The 23,461-nt window shown below is 42.2% G+C and overlaps 1 protein-coding gene across 4 annotated transcripts in view; it reads right to left on the bottom strand.

Annotated features, from left to right (window-relative positions):
* The window catches only part of ERBIN (erbb2 interacting protein), a 135,945-nt gene that overhangs the window by 11,318 nt on the left and 101,166 nt on the right, over positions 1 to 23,461 (bottom strand). For 3 of the 4 annotated variants that reach the window (XM_061619456.1, XM_061619446.1, XM_061619465.1), the window contains 5 exons: positions 22,373 to 22,555; positions 16,935 to 17,049; positions 15,948 to 16,131; positions 13,514 to 15,050; positions 1,073 to 1,216 (listed from right to left, as the gene is read on the bottom strand). In XM_061619456.1, the coding sequence (XP_061475440.1) occupies positions 1,073 to 1,216; positions 13,514 to 15,050; positions 15,948 to 16,131; positions 16,935 to 17,049; positions 22,373 to 22,555 (2,163 nt within the window). The remainder of the gene's footprint in view (positions 1 to 1,072; positions 1,217 to 13,513; positions 15,051 to 15,947; positions 16,132 to 16,934; positions 17,050 to 22,372; positions 22,556 to 23,461) is intronic. The other variant, XM_061619476.1, reaches the window with a different exon arrangement.

Here is a 23,461-nt window from a genome sequence, read left to right as displayed (position 1 = left end):
GGAGAAGGCTGCAGCAGTCAAGGTGAGAGAAGACCAAAGTATGAAGAGTTTTCACCAAGAGGGCAAAGAGAAAGGGTCACATTTTTGCAATGCTGTACAACATTATTTGGAAATAAATTGAACACTGGGAAGAAATAATCAAAGATAATGGCAGGGCTTCATGCCAGAACAGCAAAAATGATGGTTATGTTGTTTACAGGGAGACAAAGATCTGTGAGGAAAGTTGAACCTTGGACATATAAATGAGAGGACACAGATGGGTCATACTTAGAAATAATTCATCTATATTTGTGACTACAAAAGATTGCAAAATTAACTTCCATTATGGGGAGAAGATGGTGAATCCTTATGAACCCCAAAACAGGATTGTGATTCTGGCCAAAACCTTTGTCTTCGCAGCAAGAAGCTGCAATACTGTTTACATACTGTAGTTTCATCACTTTGTAAAGCACTTTGTAAAGGGATTCCTGATCAAATTATAGAAGTTAAAGTTAAAATAAAGAGAAAAACATAACAAGGGAAGCATCGAACAGAGAAGCTAAAGCATCAGTATGAGCCAACAGAAATACATAAAATCACCACTCCAATTTATGTATATTTTAAAATTCCACAAGCTGAAAGCAGTAACTATCAGGTTTCACCGATGCTAGATATTCTTGAAAGATAACAAAGAAGTTCACTACTATTGCATTAACTAAAGGTAGGAAGCTATTTCTCATACTTGAGAAGACTCCCTAAAGTCACCTGCCAATCTAAAGATAAAGAAGTCCTCCTATATATTTATATGGCTATTAGTTGGCTTGCAGGCAAAACATGCCAAATTATTATTTTTAAATTAAATCATATTTCAACACTGCCCACCTCTGATGCTTTAAGCAGAAAGTATTAAAAACCTACAAATATTAGGAGAAAATTCTTCAATAATTGCCATTATTGAATTACAATATTACAGTAATGGGTAGAATCAGCCATAATCTATAACTACACAAATCATAAAAGTGCACGGTTCTAAAGACATTATCACATGCCCTTTCCAGTTTCTTACTAACAGCCTGTTTATGCATGTACTCACACGAACAATGTGAACACCAGAACTTCTTCCATCTGCAACACTCAAGGCAACATTGCCTTGGCTGCCATGCAGATCCCTAGAGCTGCCATAGTGAAAGCTGCTAACTGGAGCATAATTGGAATTAAAGGACCTAGACAGCATGCTCTGAATAAAGAGGGGACAGATAACAGAGATTAGTGCAGCATGCATAAACCACAGGACAAGTTATACATCAAGTCAGTATAGACACACATACTGCATAAACATGCAAAAAGAAATATCATGCGCACAAAGTGTAACACCACTGCGACTAAAAAATCTCAGTGACATGCCATTTACTGTTAACTTAACAAGCAGTGCGGCATAACAGACACACAAACTATATGAAAACAAGCCCATTTATAATGTACACGACGCTAAGTAAAACAGTTTAGCTGTCACATTTAAACACTGTCATCTATTGGCTGCTATATTGACAGAAAGGGAAGTAGATGACTGAAGTACACTTTTCTGAAAATTCATTCTCAGTAGAAACACTATTGCCTCAACATATTTTTCCATTATTGCTTCGGTACATAGTAGGACACTTTCCCAACATGTTTTTCTGACTTTTGAAAACCAGTGCAAAATTAGGATAACTAAATTTAGAAGAGTGACAGGATATAGAATTTTCAATGCAATTTTCATTTATTTATTTATGCGTGCAGTGATAGAACTTTCCAAAGCTTATTTTGATTATGACAACATGTTTTATCATAGACTTTTGTGAATAAAGTACACAAGAATAACAAATGTGCGGGTTCTGCAAAATCAACTGACTTGATAAATGAATTGGGTATGTTGCTGAAAATATTCAAATACAAGCACAGTTCCTAAATATCAGCAATATTACTAATGTTAAGAGGAAACCAACAGCAATAAACACTGACTAAAATCCTAAGTACTCTGAGGGCCCATTTCGACAACTCCTCAGCAAAGAGGGGTGATATTTAAAACATATGAATTCTACTTTTCCTCAAAAACAGTTCAAGGTAGCCAGCAATTAAAACAATAAATGGACTGTTGGTCTCACCTGAAAGGTGGTTTTCCCAGGTATCATGCCATCACATGGGTTATAGCGCTATCTAGCATCCAAAGGCAAGAATGCACATGAGTCAAGACCCGGGCTGCTCCTTCCGGGCCCCCTCCAGTTCATTTGTGATGAGGCCCAAGTGTGATATCTGAACAGCAGTCATAAACAGAACAGGCAGAACAGCAAGGGAAAAGGGCAGCTGCCCACATGAAGGAGCAGCAACAGCCAGAACACATATAAAGGTCTTGACTCATTAACACATTATAAACCTATTGAAATTGTAATAACCTTAGCTTTTTGACCTTACCACTAAAAACATGTGTGGAAAAGTAACCTTACCGCTAAAACTGTGTGTGAAAAATTGATAGTATAATACACCCAGGCAGCCTCCATCAGGGAGGGTCAAGATGGCATGATACCTGGGAAACCCACCTTTCAGGTGAGACCAATAGTCCATTTTCCCCAGGCAGCATGCCATCACATGGGATGTACCAAAGCAGCCCTAGTAAGGAGGGGCTACCCACTGCCTAAACCTAAGAAACAACCTGTTGCAGAACACAGTTCCCGAAAGAAGCATCAACAGAGGCAAAGTAGTCTATCTTATAGTGCCTGATGAATGAGTATGGTGTAGACTATACCGCTCTCTGCAAATATCTGCAAGAGGTGCATTAGTTGGGAACACAGCCATAGTGGCTGCTGACCTAGTAGAGCGCACTATAATATTGCGAGGCACTGGAAGCTTAAGTGACTCAGAGGCCAGGGCAATGCAGGCATGCAACCAACAAGACATGGTGGATTTAGTCACTTTCTTCGTCAGTGTTCTTGGGTGAAAGGATACAAACAAAGATTCCATTAGCCTTATGTTCTGGGTACAGAACAGGTAGATTTTGGGGGCTCTGTGAACATCTAGAGGGTGCCAAGCTTTTTTGAGTGGATGCATGGGATTAGGACAAAACTATGGCAGTACAATGTCCTGGTTACAGTGGAACACAGAGCTTACTTTGGGTTGAAAGGATGGATCAGGGAGTAACACGACTGAGTTCTTATGAAATATGCAGAGATGACGGGCAGATGACAACACTCACGACCTGACACTCTTCTCACCGAAGTGACAGCCACCAGAAAAAGGACCTTGAAAGAGAGCACTCGCAAAGGCACAGACCTGAGGAGCTCAAAACAGGTGTGTGCTTGCAGCACCTTCTGTAAACTCCAGGATGGAAAATGGTGACACACCGCCAGGGAGAGGGAAGCAGCTCCCTTCAAAAAGCATTTAATCAGTAGGTGAGAGCCCATGGGAATACTTGATAGATTAACAGACAAAACTGACAATATAGTAGAGGCTTTGCAACGCAAGGTGTTGGGTTTCAATCCCATCTTCAAACCTTTGTGAAGGAATTGTAGGACTTGTTGGATAGTGGCTTTCAAAGGTCGAAGAGCATGGGAAGCACACCAGCTGGAAAATGCAGACCATGTACTTTGGTAAATGTGATTTGTCTATGGCCTTCTAGAGGCCAGAATAGTATAAATAACCTCCGGCGAAAGACCTGTGTGGATCAGCTGTGTCCGCTCAAACGCCAAGCCATCAGACTCAACCAGCGAGGATTCGGATGCCAGATCGACTCTAGCGAAAGAAGATCCGGCCTTGTTGGCAGCCTCCAAGGATCTGCTACTGACAGGGAAAGGTCTGAAAACCACAGATGGTGAGGCCAGTATGGAGCTAGTAATACCAATTGAGCTTGTTCATGCCAAAGCTTCCTCAGTGTTCTGCCTAGGAGGGGAACAGGAGGAAATGTGTATAGGAGGCCGTCCGGCCAAGGAGTCAAAAGAACATTTACAGACTCAGCCTTTGACTCTAGATACCGTGAGAAGAACTGGGGAAGTGGAGTGCTGTGACTTGAGGCAAACAGATCCACAGTCAGGGTGCTGAAGGGGTGTTGGAGAAGGCGAAATACTGCCAGATGTAGGCTCCACTGTCCTGGAATCACTTCTGCCTGCTGAGCCAGTCTGCAGTGACATTCAGAACCCCACTGAGGTGTTCTGTCGTCAAGGACAGCAAGTGTCTCTCAGTCCAATTGAAAATCAAGGTGGCCTCTGCTTGAAGGGTTTGAGACCTGGTGCCCCCTTGCCAGTTCAAGTGCGATTTCACACAGATGTTGTCTGTTCGGATCAGTACAGGGATCAGATGGAACAATGGCTGGAAATGACAATGGGCTAGATGGACTGCCCTTAGCTCCAGTCAGTTTATGCTGTGATCTCTCTCTGACACGGGCCAGGTACCTTGAGCAAATTGGAAGTTGCAGTGGGCACTCTAACCGATCAGACTGGTGTCTGTTGTAATTACTTTCCTGTTCAGCTCTCGGAATGGGGTCCCCTTCTGGAGATTCCGAGTTGAAGATCACCACCAGAAGGAAGAACGCAGTGAGGGGGGTAGACGAATTTCCCGATGGGTGGAACTGGCAATGTCCAACTGAAACTGCAATAAGGCCCATTGAAGTGGACAAGTACGATGACGTGCCCAAGGGACGATATGAATGGTGGATACAAACATGCCCAGGCCTTTGCCAGTAATGTAATGTCTGCCCCCAGGCGGTGCATTAGGAGCAGTGCCATAACCGTGATCGTTGCCATCCGCTCTGGTGAAAGGAAGACCATGGCCTGAGCTGTGTCCAGAATGGCTCCCAAATGCTGTAAACGTTGCGTAGGGGCTAGACTCTTCTCAATGTTGACCAAGAACCCATGGTCCCTCAGGGTTGCAAGTGTGAGACAAATGTGAATGAAGGCCTGGTCCATGGATTCTGCCCAGAGCAGTAGGTCGTCCAGGTATGGATAAATGTGGACCTCCCCTGGAGACGAAGATAGGCAATCAGAGTAACCATCACCTTTGTGAACTTTCTCAGAGCCGATGAGAGACCGAACGGCGGGACCTGATATTGAAAATGTTGCTGGCCAAAAGAAAACCTCAGGAAACATCACTGGGCAGGGCAGATCAGAACATGGAGATATGCCTCCTTTAGATCGATGGATATCAGGAAGTTCCCCTCCTGCACAGCTTCTATGATCGAGGCTAGGGACTCCATTTTGAAGTGACAGTATCTCACAAAACTGTTCACAAACTTGAGGTCTAGAACAGCCCTCCACGACAGGTCTCTTTTGGAGACTGCCAACAAAATGGAGTAGACCGCCGCATAACATTCGGCCAGCGGCACTGATTCTATCAAGAAGGTGATGTATGGCTTCCTCCATTATCCTCCCCCTCCCTGGAGAGTGGGCTAGGTGGTAGGAAAGAAGCCTGTTGGGGGGGGTAGCCAAACCTCTATTACATAATTGTAAGAAATGAGATCTCTGACCCAAGAGTCCATCATCAAATGTAACCACTGATCCGCATAATGGAGTAATGTGCCCCCGACGGGAATGGTATCAGTATTACCTCCGCTGACGACCTCCCCTTCCAGATGATGAGGAAGAGGAACCTGGTCTTCCCTTGTGTTGAGAACGGTCCTGGAATCGTTGCTTGGGCCAAGGTCCTTTGGAAGATCAAAAATCACAGCCTCTCCCACCAGGCCACATTCCTCAAAATAGCTGAAAGGCATGGTATGGAACAAATCTCCTAAATGCCCTCCGGTTCTCTTTTTTGTTTGTGGCTAAGACTGGCTTCTGCTTCTCCTTGAGGTCCACCAATATGGCTTTGAGAGCCTGTTCTCCAAAAAGCATAGTCCCTGCGTAAGGCATTGTAGAGAGGTTGACTCTGGCCATGGTGTCTGCATCCCAATGTTAGAGCCAGAGTGACCTCCGTGCTACAACCTTGGCCACCATAGCACATACTGCAGATTGTGTTGCATCCAGAGTGGTGTTGGCCGCGAAAGCTGTTGACTTATGGAGCTTCACAAGAACCTTTCTGATTTTGGCAGGATCAGGGGTCATCCATAAGTTCATCCAACCACATCATGGATGCTCTAGTAAAAATTTAAGCTGTGCAAGAAGCCTGGATGGAGTAGACCGTTGCATCATGGGTTTTATGAGGTGCAAAGTCCAGTCTCTGTTCAGACGGGTCCTTGAACTGGGAGTCCCCTTCTTTTGGGAGGAGAGACCTGGTAGCCAAACTTGAAATTGGCTTGTCCACGAGCGGAATCTTCAGACAATTCATAAAGTCTGTAGCCAAGACATAGTGCTTGTTAGCCAAGACTGAAAACCGTCTAGCATGCAGAGGGTGAGCCCATTCCTCCTTAACCAGCTCATCGAGGATCCGGAACAGGAAGAAAACGTTCCAAAGGCCTGGGAGTTCTCAGAACCCTGGCACCCTTCACCTGAGGCATAGGTTCAGAATGAGCAGATTGGAGGCCTAGGGTTTCCAGTGTTCTGTGAAAGAGTGGTACATAGGTGGTTGAGTCAAAAAGACGGTGAGAGGTATCCTCCTCCACCTCTGATTCACCTCCAACAATCTTCAGCCTCAAGTGGAATAGAAGGGTCCCCTGGATCCGACACTGCAGCTCCAGCTCTGCCTCTGGTAACATCGAAGGGGTTCGGTGAGACCGCTTGACCTTCATCTAAATGGCAGTGATGAGTAGTAGTCCTGATGCAAAGTTGCGTAGGGGACAGTTCTCGAGAGCCTGGCAATGTTCCCCAGCGGGTTTCCCAGCGGCTGTGCTTGCGAGAGTGAGCCCAACAAGGCATCCTTCAGTTGAGAGACAAATTCAGGAGTGAACTGCAACCCCAGCAAAGGTACTTGCGGACCCATCTGAGGATCCGTACTCACTGGCATCTGAGGATCCGTAGTCAATGGCTGTACTATTTGAGGCAGAGATGTGATGGCTGCATCAGACTGGTGAGAGGCCTGAGCCCTAGCCCCTGAAGTTGATTGACTGGCCATGGAGGAAAATGCCAACAACTGACGGGTCAGAGACTGATGGTTAAGGATGTCTGAGCTGGAAACCCATCAAAGTCCTCCTCTGATGACCCACTGGGGAGTGAAAGAGGGCTGTTAGTCTCTCTTGACAGGTCTCCTGCACTGCAACAGTGGCCACTGTAGAGGGTACGCTTCTGGTGAGGTTGGAAGCAACACATACCATGCTCGCCCGGCAGCTAGCTGGGTAGAAGAGTATTTGGTTTTGGTGACAGCCTTAGAATGGTGCTTAGGATCCTTGTGTCTTGGAGCCTTGGGTTGAGGCATTGCGGCGACTGTGCATTGCTGCTCTGCATCTGGTGCTTGATCTGCCATGGTATATACACACACAGATGAGGGGTGCAATACTTAAAGTCAAACACATGCACTGGAAGAGGGGTGAACTGAATAAAGCACTTAGCTATATGCACACAGTAGAGGGGTGCGGTACAGCCCCGAGTGCACTTCCGTAGTCTTGGCTGTCTCTCTCTCTCTCTCTCTCTCTCTTAAATTGTGTATGAATAAATCTGTACCCTCCCTGCCTTTGGTCAAAGTAGGGAAAGGGCAGAGAACAGATACAGAACAGACAAAGATAGGGCCAACAGAAAAATGGTGGGAAAGCAATACATAAAATGGTGGGCAGGAAGAGAAAGAAGATTAAGTGAAAAATGAGGAAAGCAACACACAAAATGGCAGGCAGGCGGGCCAAGCAAAAGGACGGGAAAGTCTAATCATCCCAAGGCACGGTTAATGGCAGCCAACTGAAGTGAAGGAGCCCTACAAGAGAGCGTCCTTCCCAGACTGGGGTGGAAGCGGACGTCAGAGCTTGGGGCCGCATCTACAAGCCCCAGAGAAGTGCCCTCAGCAAAAAGGGAAGCCAGGTCAGCAAGCACCACTAATCAGGCTACAGCCGCGAGCTCCAGTTAGGAGGAGCTGCAACAGCAAGCTCCAGTCAAGCACCGCTGGTCGGAGCCGCAGCACTCTGCAGCACCGCTAAAACCGCAAGCTCCAAACCAGCAATAGCCAGAAGGAATTGAGCCCACAGCTACGAGCCCGAAAAGGAAAAAAGGACCTCCAGGGCTGCAGCCATGAGCCCCGCACCCCGAGGTGGGTGAGGCGAACCTCCAGAGTTAAAGCTGAGAGGTCGGTGCAAAAAGGGAGCCCTGCAAGGGAGATGGTTAGGTGGTCCTGATTGATCTGGAAAGGAATAGAAGAGGGTCTGTGTGTTGCAGCCATGAGCCCCACAACCTAGATGGGGAGAGCTGGGAAGGAGGTGAAGAGAATTTTTTTTAATGAAAGCTGAAACCCCCTTAAAAAGGCAGACTCCCCACAACAGACCCCAAAAATACACACAACCAACATACAGACCACACAACTCACTACAAGGAATAGGAAAGATAACAGCCTCAGATGAAGACAAGAATGAACTGGAGAGGGGCCAGAAGGAGCAGCCCGGGTCTTGACTCTTGTGCATTCTTGCCTTGGGATGCTAGATGGCGCTATAACCCATGTGATGGCATGCTACCTGGGGAAAATAAGAAAAATACCATAAAAATAATTAAAAGCAACAAAAATAATAAGCACAGTAATCAAAAGATACTCACTAAAACAATTAAAACTATTTCCAACAGCATTAACCAGAAGCTATCCTAAAAAAGTCTTTACAACAAGAGCAGTAGCGAGACAGGCTTCTCTCGAGAGGGAATTCCAAAGCCTGAGCCTAACTACTGAAAAGGCCCTTTTCTTGGTCCCAGGCCAGATGTATTTCAGGAGTCATTGAGGCTTCTGTTGAAAATCTTAATTAGCTTGAACAGGAGAGGGCTACTTTGCAATCCACTCTGACCATCTGCCATGTGACCTGTGACTTCTGATGTTCCATAGAACAGTGGAAAGGAGACATGTGCAGTGACTGACCCACCACTGAGGTAATGTTAGATGGGGCCTAACTTAGCATTAGTCCTTAACCTAGTGTATTCATGAAGCAGAATGAGGTGGTAGAGTCTTGAAGTTGTATGGTCGACAGTATCATTTCAGACACATTTCAGAATACTCCCTTACTTTTTTAAAAAGTTCTGTCAGGAAACTAGCACAGCAGGACATGTGCTGGGATAGAACCTCTCCCCCGATGTGTTAGTGTTTTATTTTGGCTTTAAAAATATATATATAGGAAGCTTGGTACACAGGATAAACGAAATTGATACAGTCCACCTCATTCTGCTGCACGTGTAGAACTGATCTTCCGCTAGCCAAAATACAGGTCGCAGGGCCATGCTCCATAGGGTAAAACAGTGCCTGCACTTTTTCAGTTATATTGTTTTTAGAAGAGGAATTGGAAGATGTCTTCTTTTTAAAATGAATACTGAAATTCTGGGTGGGCGGGGTATGGAATATTCCTGAGTGGGATCAGGACATGAGAACACACATACACATACCATAGCTGTTAGGTTTGTGAGGTTTAAAATGCATTCAGACTTTTGTATAGGAAACTAATCTGTGAGCTGAGTTTGAGTACTTTGGCCTAAATTCTTTTAATGGCTTTTCTATCAGTTTCACGTGTGAAATTTATTATCCCTGATATGACCTTTACTGAATTCATTCTCACCAGGGGTTCATTTAAATTAACCACTGATGAAATCCAATGAATACAACCGGAAAGGTGAAAGACATCTAAAAATAAATGTTGTACTTTTGTGTGTAAAATATTCATTATAAATTAACTCTCCTAAAGTGTACAATTACAAATGAAAACATGGAGGTTGCCTAAACAAACATTACACTAAACATGAAAGATTATTTAAGGAATAAGACCAGTTTCTGAACTCTAGAACTAATAGCTGATTGTGCTTTAAATTATACTACTTGAGAAATGACACATAGGCCACCTTGTATATATTACTTGCAGTATGACTGCCACCCTCATGTATGTTTTTTGCTTCCTTGGCATAGCTAGAAATCAATCTGAATCATATAGGTGCTGCTTCACGTGGCTGGCTAAGAGTATGGCATGTATCCATTTAGTATGCCTTCTCATCAGAACAACTGCACAAAACTGCAGATGGGGGGTCTACATCAAATGCCAAACCACAGAGAAGTGCTATGTGAAAAAGCCTGAGAAAGAGCCTGGGCAAGCCTGGGGCTCAGGCTCTTCCCAATTCCCTCTCTTGCTCCAGGAGGTAAGCAAATGGTTCCAATCACAGTTTGTTCTGATGTCCAAGGCAGGACCAACTGTGGTTAGTTTTAACTAGAGTTTGTTAAACCAATCAACTTCAAATTGCGGTTTATAATCTTGGCTTGTTCAGATAAAAACATAATTAAAACCAGTCACAATTTGCTCTGGTTTGGACATAATAAACTGCAATTAGTTGAAAATGGAAATAATTGATTCTGTTTTTCTCCTCACAGCCACAATGGAGAAGAAGGAAGCAGGCATGAGCCCAAGTCTCATTCACTTAGCACTAAATTATGGTTTAGTATTACATCTGAATGCAGCCTCTGAGAAAGAAAAGACCTACTTTGGAATTTCAAGAAACAGCAATTACAAATGTTTATACTCTACCATGCAACAAATTACTGTAGTCCACATAGACTTGATTCTCCAAGATTCAGAGAATCCTCACTCGCACCACACAAAACAAATTCAAAAACAAGCATTTAAAGCTGTTGTTGTTATGTGCCTCCAAGTCGACTACGACTTATGGCGACCCTATGAATCAGTGACCTCCAAGAGCATCTGTCATGAACCACCCTGTTCAGATCTTGTAAGTTCAGGTCTGTGGCTTATTTTTTGGAATCAATCCATCTCATTTGGTCTTTCTCTTTTTCTACTCCCTTCTGTTTTCCCCAGCATTATTATCTTTTCTAATGAATCATGTCTTCTCATTATGTGTCCAAAGTATGATAACCTCAGTTTCATTTTAGCTTCTAGTGATAGTTCTGGTTTAATTTGTTCTAACACCCGATTATTTGTCTTTTTCGCAGTCCATGGTATCTGCGGAGCTCTCCTCCAACACCACATTTCAAATGAGTTGATTTTTCTCTTATCCACTTTTTTCACTGTCCAACTTTCACATCCATACATAAAGCTGTATGGAATATATAATAACTAGGAAACATCTAGTTGCAAAGTTTTCCATCAGTCTTGTATTTAAGCACTCACCAGGTAGCCAGAGGTAAGTGAATTGGCTGGCAGAAAAGGTACAGAGGACTCCAGCCTTTCTCTGTGCCCAGCACAGAAGCAAAGCAGGCTGCCAGGGAAGGAAGTCCCCTGCTCCATGCTCTGCATAAAAATGCAATGGGTTGCTAGAGGAGGGCCAGAGGACCCCGTCCTTCCTCTACTAGCTCCTCCAAGACTAGCCATATTTTTTGCAAGCTAGTAAGTTTTTTGGTTTATTTACAAGACTGCCTTGCTGAATTAGTCCAGCTTTCTGTCTCTAAGAATAGCCACCAGATGGCTCCAAGAAGTTTTGAATATATGGCAGGATGGAGTTAGGCCATCATCAACACCTGAATAGAGACCCATTATTTCTTTTTTCCCCAGACAGTTTTATTGAGTTTATATGAGTAACATCTCAATAAACGGAAGAAAGAAATAAGGACAATAAGAGATGTATTATTTCTGATCATCAAGTGCAACGGATAAAATATTGGATGGTTTTTAAAATATATTTGTTTTTATACTATCTTTTTACAGAAAACATTGTACAGATTGTAGGCGGTCTAAAACATGTTCAGAGTTTGGGTTACGTGCTGGGTCAGAAAAGTCAAATCTAGTCTGTATCAGATTAGAAAATGTGCATTTAAACCAAAACCATCCTAGGTGCTTCTGACAGTAGGAACAAATACTTAAGCAAAGTACTCTGTTGTCACCAATTTAAAGTACATGCCAATACTACAGCAGAACAGTGCGTGGATGGTGACTGTAGCAAAAGGCAGCACCCATGCACTTTTAGCCACAGAGTAGCAACACAAGTACACATTTCCTAGGAACAAAATGGGGGCCTGATGAAAGACTATAATGTGGACCACCATTACAAGGTACTGACAGAAAAAAAGGTTTCCTTTACTTGACCCTAAAATGATGTATGTGTTACTGGAGTGGCATGGTTGCCACTTCCTCATGGCTGGATCCCATGCCTTTCCAGTAACATCTGAACAACTGAATCATATTAAAAGTTCCCACATCATTGCTACCAGCCTCCAGGGAGGCATGGCATAGCACTGATGTAGCAAATGCTCATTCTCTCCTCAGAGTGTTATTAGGTGATGCCAATGAACCTGTAATTCCAAGCATTCTCAGACTTTCTATCCTCAGGGCACACTTGAGACAGCTGAAAATTACTGAAGCCCACCAGTCACAAAACGGTGGCAGATGAAGGCAGAGTCTGGCATAATCAGCTGGCAATTACTGTCATCATTTTCTACTGACATCTAATTCATCTTTAGAAATTGCTTTAACTCTTTGCCACGGTGTTTTTTCTTGTGGCAAGGAGTTCCACAGCTCGGTTGTCCACATGCTGAGTACAAACATTTGTTCTGAAGATATTGTGACAACCTCCCCATTTTAGATAGAATTTGCTGGTCCAGAGGCTCTAAGTAAAGAAAGCTTTTTCTTTTGTATTTTCCTCCTTCTAATGCCAAGATGTCTCTGAAAGTATTTTTACTCATGTCCTATAATTTCTTCTCCCATTATCACTCAACCTGTACCTTGTTCCATCCCCACCCCAAACCTGCCAGTTTCTTTCTTTTTCCTGTAACAACTTTTCTCTCTTATCCCCTTTTCTATTCCCAGATTTATTTATTTATTATTGAATACTAAATGCTTTTATCTCACTTGCTGATTTTCTTCAACACCACTTCTAGCTCATTTCCCTTGGGAGGGAACCTTATTTCCCCTTCTCCCCCAAATATCTGTCTTCCAGCCACTTTTACTCAACATGCAAGGAGTTGCTGGTGTTGGCACTGGTCCAGCCAAAAGGCTATGGCACAACTAAGGGACAGGAGAGGCAAGTGAGGAGGTACTGGGCAAGTTGTGGCACGAAAGTGACCCAAAGCCCACTGGTAGGTCCCGATCCACTATTTGAGAAACACTGCATTATTCAAGTACCATTGTAATAGTGTGAGATCCAGCAATGGTGAAGCAGCAACTATGCCACTCTGGCAACATATAACTCAGATTTTAGTATCTTAGCTTCAAGCATCCTGAAGCACATCGCTTTTACACTTAATTTTACATTTAATAAACTTTATAACAAACGACCTTTCCAGCTCCTTTAGTAGCTCATTATTCTAAAACCATGTAGGCAGGATGTCATATATTCACAGTTATTAATGTAACTGAATGCATAGTTTCTCTCACAACTTGAACTTTTTATAAAAAAAATTGTGAACGGATTATTGAAATTTCAAAACAGTATCACAACTGTAGAACATGCACCACTTAAAAAGCTGGACTTTTATAGGTTGACTGTGGAACAGAATGGCAAGTTGAAAGAGAGACAGTAAAGTTATTTACCTTTTCTAACTTTTTGGCTTCAATGTGTCGCAGCACCTGTTCCCTCCAGTCATGGGGGACTTTGCTTTTTCCTGCAGGATCTAGCAGAGAGTGTTCAGAGTTAACTCTTGAGTTTGTTCTTTTGGAAGGGCTAGTCCTTGAGTAATTGAAGTCACTAACTGACATAGTTCTTTCTGGTATTTCATTTGCTGAAGGGCGAGCACTCTGAGGTCGAGGTACATTTGGCCCATCAACACTATAGGTTCTTGCAGAAAGAGGTCTTTGTGGCCCTGACATTACTGGTGGGACTCTTCCCATTGAATGCAAATCCCTGTATGTTAAATAATCTCCTTCAGGAACCTGAGGTCGCCGAGGAGGTCCAGAATCACCAATGTTCATGGAAGCAGTGGAAGAGACACTGCTCTGCCGCTGAAGAGTATTTCGGCTTGCTCCAGAAATAGGTCTGTCATTTGGTGGAACAGCCCACATTTCCATATGCCTCCCACCCATCCTTTGATGCATATTATATGCAGCACTAGCTCTAACATTGTTATGATTAGAGAAATTCATGTTGGCAGAGTGTTTCACAGAATTGCAACTCTCTGTGGTATCTGACCTTGGCGAGCGCTGAGGAGGCAAGCAGCTTTGTTCAACTAGGGAGTTTTGTTTTGGGGGCCACAAGGATTCTTTGGCTGCCATACTGCTGCTGTACTGGATATTATATTGAGGGGTACTAAATTGTTGTGAAGTATTTGTCCCTTGTACTCTTAATATATTAGTACCTTCAGGATTATGATTTGAATCAAATTTGAACACCGTTTTTGTACACATTAAATCAGATGATGATGAACATCCAGGAAATACTTGTAATGGCTGATCATAGAGGAGAGTAGCTGACTTACTCCGGACTATGTTTTTTCCATCTGGAACTGTAACTGCTGGCTTTAAAACTGGATTTAGCTGCTGAGATCCATTGTCATTAATAATATCATAGATTTTCAGAGCACCTGTATCCATGTTAGTTATGCTATGAGATTTCACAACTGGCCCACTCCGCTGCGGAGACAAGTCTTCAGTGCTCTTTGAAAGACATAATTCCAAAGAAGAATCAGTATCAACTGTAGCACTTCTCTTTAGCTCTGCTTTTCCTGCACAATGGAGCACTTCCTCAGAATGTCCATTGACATTATTTATAGGACACAGGTTAGAATATTTATTTCCATTTTCTAAGTGCTCAATTTCTTCTTTCATATTATTGTTTAAAAAGCCCTTAACTGATGATATTTCCTGTGTTTTAATTCGTTCCACCATATTTGATTGGTTTCCTTCCTCATCAGTCAACTTGCAGATATTCATGTTGATTTGGTGAAATTTGTGAGACTCATCAGTAGCATTGTTTAGCTCAACATCTCTTTGTATCAGAGCCAACCTCTCTTCAATGTTTAATCTGAATTCAGTGAAATTTGTAACTTGATCTTCAGCATCCAGATTTTCATCTCCTGTGACATTTACTTCACCTCCATTCTGTAAAAGACTATTAGAATTTTCATTTTCTTGCCTGAAAGCAAAACAAAACAAAAATGTCTAACAGACAGACAGGTATGACAATAGCATTATCATCACCATTATTATACTGGCTTATTGTGTAGACTAATAAATGAATTTTATAGGACACAATATACTCCTTCCCAAGATATAAACTATAATATATTAGGCACTGGATACCACTGAGGTCATTGTTACAATATGAAAACAATCTTCAATGATAAGCATAACATGAAATAAAAAGTTATTGTTCACTTAAATTACCTGAACAGCTGTAAATCAGCTAACTACGTATTTAACATTTTTAAAGGCCAAGATACAAAAATGACAGCGTAAAGGGGAAAATACTTAAGTGTGCCCAAACGCTATACATTGCCTCCTCCCATTATTATCTACCTGGCTATCTAACAGCCACAACTATTCTGGTACTGTGGGACAAGCAGCACCTCATTTGTCCATGGCAGCTATGCTGATACCATAGGGAAAACAGAGAATTTATGATGAAGAGGCGGGTAATACAGAGTCAACTGAGGATAGTGTTAATTGCTTACAGCCCCTACCATTTCACTACAAGCTGCACTTCTGCTTCCATGGCTAATGGACAAGCAGGAGGGGTTCTCTCATTCTACTTCCTTTCACCATGATTTGGACACAATGGACTCCTCTTGTGTGCAAGTCCCATGTCAGGTCAAGAGAGCAAATCACAATAAAAGGATATGTCCAAAGAAGTGGACTTAGATATACGAGTAGTCATCTATAACTTGTATAGCAAACAATAAATCGACCATTTAATTTCTAAAATAATTTTAAACATTTAAAAAAATTATTCAAAGAATTAGCACGGAAACAGAAAATGACTTTTTATATCAATACTCCAAATAACTATACCGCTATGTAATATCTCGCAAACCTGATCTTGGAAGGGACAGCCACTTTAGCTTCTTTGTCTGGACAGCACAGAGATGCTTCATGACTACTGTCAGTATTTAGAGAAACTGAATCGGACATTCGAGAAGGAGAGGAACAATTGCTGTTATTCTGATTGCTGTTGTGGGTGGGGTCATCTGACAATGAATCTACATCTTTATTGTCATCTAAAAAGAGTTCAAGTTATAGTATAGGCATATAATTAGCTTATAGTCTATACACAATTTCATTCATAGTTTTAGGAAGCATAATTTTCATAGCCTACTAAATAATTCTAACAAGCAAATTGTTGTGAAACAAAATTTCAAATCTAGACAATTTCATTTTAAGTTAGTACTGGCTAAAACCAACAGCGTTTTGCCTACTACTGAAATTCATCAACACTGGGTTCCCCTCATCCCAAAACAGTAGCCAAATAATGTGACATACACCTATGGTTTCATAATAAAGTCACAAAACATTTCACAGCTTCTTTGTGGTTGTATTTGAATGTTTAGCTATATGCATTTAGGATAGCAGCAGAATGTTAAAAAAAATCTTATGAAATAATCAGACAGCTGTGCATTAAACAATTATTTTTCCCCACATTCTACATGAATTTGTTTTCACAAATGTATTGGACAAAGTTAAGTATATATATTTTATGCCTGTTGCTCAGGCACAGCAATATCCATCATATTTAACCAAAGTAAATATAGCTGAGTAAGTTATGCACTATAATTATAATTACTTAGATAATCATGCTTCCAGCAGTAAGGCATATGAAAATTGGCTCAATTAACTTAAGAGCACATACCCTAGTCCATGAAGCACTTTCTAAATGATGCTTCCAGATACTTTCATTCAGATTTTAATTTAACATCATTTAAGTTATGAACTGTTTAATAACCTGTAACAATTAATTAGGCATCTTGTAGAAGTATGAATTCTTTTTTTGAAAACTTACTATTGAAAGATTGTTTAAGCTCACCTTTTTTGCTACTGCCAAGTGCTACTACTTTTGGTTGATTAATAGCGGTTTCTATGAGAGGGGGTCTCATTTCTGCTATTTTCATTTCTTCATCAGAAGACAGCTCCTCCGACTCCTGCCAATGGAGCGAGTAGTGTAAATGATCAGAGGTTTCCAAAAATAAATGCTATCTATCTAAATAACACCTTCAACAAACCTGAAGATTTTTGCATGCATTGTTCATGGGCACTGGTGCTTCCACTCATTTAAATTGTAACTCCTCGTACTGCATTGAGGCTGCCTCTGCAATGAACAGCTTATTGTGCAGCTGCAGTCAGAAGACTGTATGATATGTTCTGTATATTTTATTTTCAAACACTGAAACTCACAATTATTGTAAGGTGACAGCTTTATGTTGTGAAATGTTTGTAAGAAATATAAAAAACTGAAACATGTTGGTTGCATAAGTATTCAACCCCCACACATTTATATTTGGTAGAGAAACCTTTAGCTTCAATAACAGCTGTAAGTCTTTTGGGGTAGGTATGCACCAGCTTTACACAAAGTGTCGGAGGGATTTTGGCCCATTCTTCTTGGCACATTCACTCCAGGTCGTTCAGGTTGGGTTGGACGTCGCTTGTGGACTGCAATTTTCAAAGAGTGTCACAGACTCTCAATGGGATTGAGATAAGGACTTGGACTGGACCACTGTAGGACATTCACCTTTTTGTTACTGAGCCACTCCAATGTTGCTTTGGCCTTGTGCTTGGGATCACTGACCTGCTGAAAAGTGAATGTCCTCCCAAGCTTCAGCTTTTGAGTGGACTGAAGCAGGTTCTCTTCCATTTATTTCCATGTATTTTGCTCCATCCATTCTTCCTTCAATTTTAACAAGATGCCCAGTCCCTGCTGACGAGAAGCATCCTCACAGCATGATGCTGCCACCACACTTCACTGGAGGAATGGTGTGTCTTGAGGCATGGGCAGTGTTAGGTTTGAGCCACACATAGCATCATACTTTCAGTTTTGGCAAAAAAGCTCTATCTTGGTCTCATCTGACCACAAAACCTTTCCCCACGGTGGTGGTGGTGGTGGTTGTGGTGGTGGTGGTTGTGGTGGTGGTGGTTGTGGTTGTTGTGGTTGTTGTGGTTGTTGTTGTTGTGGTGGTGGTTGTTGTGGTTGTGGTGGTTGTTGTGGTTGTGGTGGTGGTGGTGGTGGTGGTGGTTGTTGTTTATACCCCGCCTTTTGGCCAAAGGCCCTCAAGGCGACTTACAAAAAACACAAATATAAAATACAATATAAAAATGCATCAATAAAACAATACAAAATACAATCTGCAAAAGTTAAATAACAATACACATAGTAGCTCTTAATGGTGGCTTTATCCGTGGTACAAGTAACTGCATTTTCTGTGTTAAATTCCAGTTTCCTCAAAGCCAGCTGAACTGCATTTGCAACCAGGTCTATAGTTTCATATGTTTGTTGTTGGGAGGGGAATGTCCTGATTTTCTTCGGCGTCCAGCTGCCCCGGCAAGGCGACAGAGGGCAATCCCACTGCCCCTCCGGGGACTCCAGAGGTGCCTTGCGCGGAACCTCCTCCTCCACTGCTGCCGCTGCTGCCCACATCGCCCCCCCCCCCGTTTTGGGCAGCAGCTGGGCAGAGTGAAGTCGGCAAACTTGAACTTGGACCTCAGACTCAGAGCCCTGGGTGTCGGCGCCCAGCAACTCGGCCTCCTCCGCGTCCTGGAAAGTCAGCGCCCGAGGGCTGGGCCCACGTGCCTCCACGCCTATGATGGTAATAATCACAGCTGGAGCACTCTCATGCTTTCTGGCAAACTCCAGATGTGCGTTCAGAGGATACTTTTCTAGTAATGGCTTCTTTCTTGCCACCTACCCATACAGGCCAGTATTATGCAGAGCTTTGATATGGTTGACTGGTGTACCATTTCTCCATTTCCATCCACTGAACTCTGTAGCTCCTTCAAAGCGATTGCTGGTCTCTCTGTGGCTTTTCTCACAAGTCTCCTCCTTGTTCAAGCACTGAGTTTTGAGGGATGGCCTTTTCTTGGCAGTGCCTGGGTGGTGTGATGCAGCTTCCACTTCCTGATGATTGATCCAACTGTGCTCACTGGGATAGCCAAACACTTGGATATTATTCTGTACCTTTTTTCTAATCTATACATTTGTATTACATTATCTCTCACTTGTAGAATGCTCTTTGGTCTTCATTTTCCTTCAGATCCACAATCTGACCAATGATCCTTCAACAGTGGGGTTTTTATCCTGACAATGTGACAGCAACTTTAATGGTTCACAGGTGGAGGCCAACAGTAAGGTAACTGTGTCCTCGATAGGGCAATTTCTTTCATCTGTGTAAACTGGGAGCTTCCATAGCACAGGGGTTGAATACTTATGCAAGCAACGTGTTTCAGTTTTTCATGTTTCTTACAAACATTTCCCAACATAAAACCAATGTCACTTTACAATAACTGATTTTTAGTTTCAGTGTTTCAAAATAAAATATCATACAGAACAATGTACCATTTGTAATTCAGTAATATGAAAGCATTGGTCATTGCAAGGCACTGTATACAGAGGCATATATCATCTATCTTGTAGGGACTGCATTGGCTGCTAATTTGCTACTGAACCAAATTTAAGGTGTGTTAATCACTGATAAAGCCTTATCAACTTGGATCTGGATATCTGAACAAGTGTCTCCTCCCATAAAGAGTTTTGGGCATCTGCTAAAGACTTGCCTGTTGATCCATGCATTTGCTGTCAATTCTGAGCTATGGGTATAGTTACAGCGAATGAATTTTATTGTGTTTTGTAGTACTTTAATAGGTAGGTTTCACTGTAAATCGTGTATTGAATAACTGCAAACCACCCTGGTATTATTTGATAAACGGCTGTATATAAATACTTTAAATAATAATACACACAAACAAGAGGCGAGCAGTGGCTTTGGACAAATTCTGAGCAGATGCTGGTTGCTTTTTAAGGATTCTGGGCTTGCCTGAAGCAAAGCAGGATCTGCACAAGGCATCCAAAGAGAAACATCAAGGAGAAAGATAAAGAGCTCTACTGTGACTGACACGGTCAAGTTCATCATCAAAGGGAATTATTTTACCCACTCTGTCCAATCCCAGTGCTTTGGTGGAGGAAAGCAAATCCCTTTTAGTTCAGGGATAGGTTAGTAACTCAGTGGTACAGCACCTGCTTGGAATATTCCAACAGAGCTAAGAAAAACTTTCTGTCTGAAACCCTGTAGTCTGTGCCAGTCAGAGTAGATAATACCGAGCTAGATGGACAACACTGAGATAGAAGCAATTTGATAGGTTTCTTACAACTCTCAAGTCTGCTATTTTCAGACCAATAGCCCACAAAACACTAGTAAATCCTTTTTTACCAACCTCAACCTAAAAAGGCTCCCCTTGTGGGAAACACTGCAGCTATCCTTCTGAAATTTAGCAGCATTTATCCCCTCAGGAGGAGCTATCATACCTGCAAAGTTCATTCAATTCTGCCCAAAAATAAAAATTATAGACGTTCCTTCATTTTTATTTATTTATTTTAAAAGGTTCTGGGCACACAAAAAAATCCTGGACCTATATGGTAGGCTTAATCTACGACTGCAAATTTTATCCCCTTCTGTCAAAACGGGGAAAAAAAGTTAAAACTGTTTTTCCATTTTCCAAGAGTGAACAGGGGAGGGGGAGGCAAACCCTCATTTTTTCTTTCTGAAGCAAACTTGGCCTTAGACTTTGAGCTGAATCAGGCAGCCTTTGAAGCACTTCTAATCAAGGTAGGCTGTTTTCCAAAGTATCAAATTGGGGTCTGAACTGATTCTTGTGGTTGGCACATAACCCCTACACTACACTACACTACACTACACTACACTACACTACACTACACTACACTACACTACACTACACTACACTACACTACACTACAATCACATCCTCTCTCTCTCTCTCTCTCTCTCTCTCTCTCTCACACACACACACACACACACACACACATACACATTTAACAGTGATTCATTAATTTCTCTGCTTTTTAATCTGAGAGATAAGAAATGGGATCCTGTGCATGTTTGCTGAGAATGGATTGATCATTTGCATGCTGGTTGAGCTGAATGGGATTTACTTTCCTGCAATCATGCTTAGGATATGTGAAACTTACCATGGGGGAGGAGAAAGGGGGAGGGGAAAGGCAGGTATGATCATTTCCATGCTTATTGAGTTCAATGGGATTTACTCCCATGCAATCATGCTTAGAATAAGTAAAATTGACCATGGAGGAGGAGGAGGGACAGGAGAGGGGAGGAGGAAGGGAGGGGGAGGGGATTGAAAGGGGAGGGGGAGGGAGGAGCAAAAGGGAAGGGATAGGAGGGAGGAGGGCAGGTTTGATCATTTGCATGCTTTTTTAGTTCAGTGGGATTTATTCCTGTACAATCATGCTTAGAAAAGTTGAAATTGACCTGGGGAAAGGGCAGGGAGGGGGGAAGGAGGGGGGAGGGAGAGGGAAAAGGAGGAAAGATAGGGGAGGGAGGGAGGGAGGGGGGGAGGGAGGGAGAGGGGAGAGGGAAGGGGAGGAGATTGTGTGGGCAGGCACTGGGCAGAGGGAAAGCCCTTTCCTTTCCAAAAGGAAAACACTATGAATAGTCTCAATGTTTTTCAGGGTTTCCCCCACCTTTTTATTCTACAGCAGGCACAAGTAGTCTTGACACAAGCTGTCCCTGGCCACATCCACACCAGACCTTTATTTCACTTTTGACAGTCATGGCTTCCCTCAAAGAATCCTGAGAAGTACAGTTTGTGAAAGGTGCTGAGAGTTGCTAGGAGAGGCCCTATTCCCCTCACAGAACTACAATGTTTATTGATTATATTTATATCCTGCCTTTCAAGGTACACAGTTCTTCCATCCCCCTTTTATCCTCACAATCCTGTGAGAGAGAGACTGACCCAAGTAAATTTCACAAATGGGTTTTCCTCCCATTTGGTGACATTCTACCATTACACCACACTGGTTTGGATCTCAATAGTAAGGAAAAGCAACTCTGGTGCACGCATTCAAAGAAAAACCTGTGAAAAGTTAGCATACTTACTTCATTTGCACAGAAAAAAATGAAAACAATTTCAGAACCGTTTAACATAATTAGTTATTCATTTCTCAGTTGTGTTCTAATTAAATCCTGCCTATTCAAAAAGTTATTTGGAGCTGGCATTTGTAACTGGATTTTAAGAGCATACTCCCATGCACATCTCCTCAGAAGTAATCCAAGGTAACTGTGTGTACTGGATTGTAACCTAAGAGTTCCTTGAGTTTTAATTACTGATTTTAAAAATGTGTTTTGAAAAATGTTTTTTCATTTATATTATTTCCATCATATTTTTCTCTGCTCTGGTTGCTGTTTAGGTGGGAATAATTTGGAAGAGAAATAATTAAAGTACCTCAAGAGCATCTTCGTGATTAGCAATTGGCTTTCTGTTCTCAAAGGTTTCAATCTGAGTATTCATGCGCAGGTTTCCAGTGCTGTTCTCAGCTTCTGGTTCATTAGACTTCTGCAAACAGTTCCCAATCATATTCTTCTCATTGTTGTCCATTTTTCTCTTTGCTGGAGTAATTTCTGAAGTCTATGAGATTTAAAGACATTAACAAACATTCCCAAGGAAAACAAAGATTATTTATTTATTTAAAAAATTCTATGCCACTTTTCATTTACAGAAATACCAAAACAGTTCACACAACAAAAAATATCCAATAAAAATCATAATCAGTAAAATCATCACAATAACAAGTATTAATAAGATTAGTCAAATTAGTTTAGTTAGTTAATTATATGTATGAATCACTTCACACATCCAGAAGTGACTTACAGTAATAAAATAAAAAAGGTAAGAAATTCAACAAACATATACATGTTAATCCAAAGAAAAACTCACCTAAAACAGTGCAAAATATCCACCCCCACCCCCACAAAGGATGAATACCAGCATCCACCAAAAGCTTGACCATCAGTGCTGTCCAAATTAAGGATCAGAAAAAGCCTGAGTGAACTGGTATGTCTTCTACTGATGGCAAACACACCTGGCAGTTTGTGCCTGCCTAATCCCATGGGAAGGGCATTCCACACAGTAGGTCCCCCAATGGAGAAAGCCCTCCTCTGCAACCCCACCAGATGGACCTCTGTAGATACAGTCTGGGGGGCCCAATCATCAGATCACAGTGACTTGAGCAGTCTATATGGGAGAAGGCAGTTCCTCAGATAACCTGGTCCTGAGCTGTTTCAGGCTTTATACACCAAAATTAACACCCTAAAATTTGGCTTAATAGCTAAATGGCAGCCAATGCAGCTCCTTTAGCATTTATGTGCTCAAGGTAGGAACCCCCACTGCACAACCTAGCCAGTGCATTCTGCATTAGCTTCAGCTTCCAGACAAACCCTAAGGGTAGCCCCCATATAAAGAACATTACAGTAAGCCAATCTTGAGGTTACCAGCACATGCATCACAGTGACTAGGCTATCCCTATCCAAGTAT

This window comes from Rhineura floridana, chromosome 1 (assembly GCF_030035675.1).
Source record: "Rhineura floridana isolate rRhiFlo1 chromosome 1, rRhiFlo1.hap2, whole genome shotgun sequence".
NCBI classification, from domain to species: domain Eukaryota; kingdom Metazoa; phylum Chordata; class Lepidosauria; order Squamata; family Rhineuridae; genus Rhineura; species Rhineura floridana.
The sequence above is the reverse complement of the archived record's forward strand: the minus strand, read 5'-3'. Positions and strand labels throughout refer to the sequence as shown.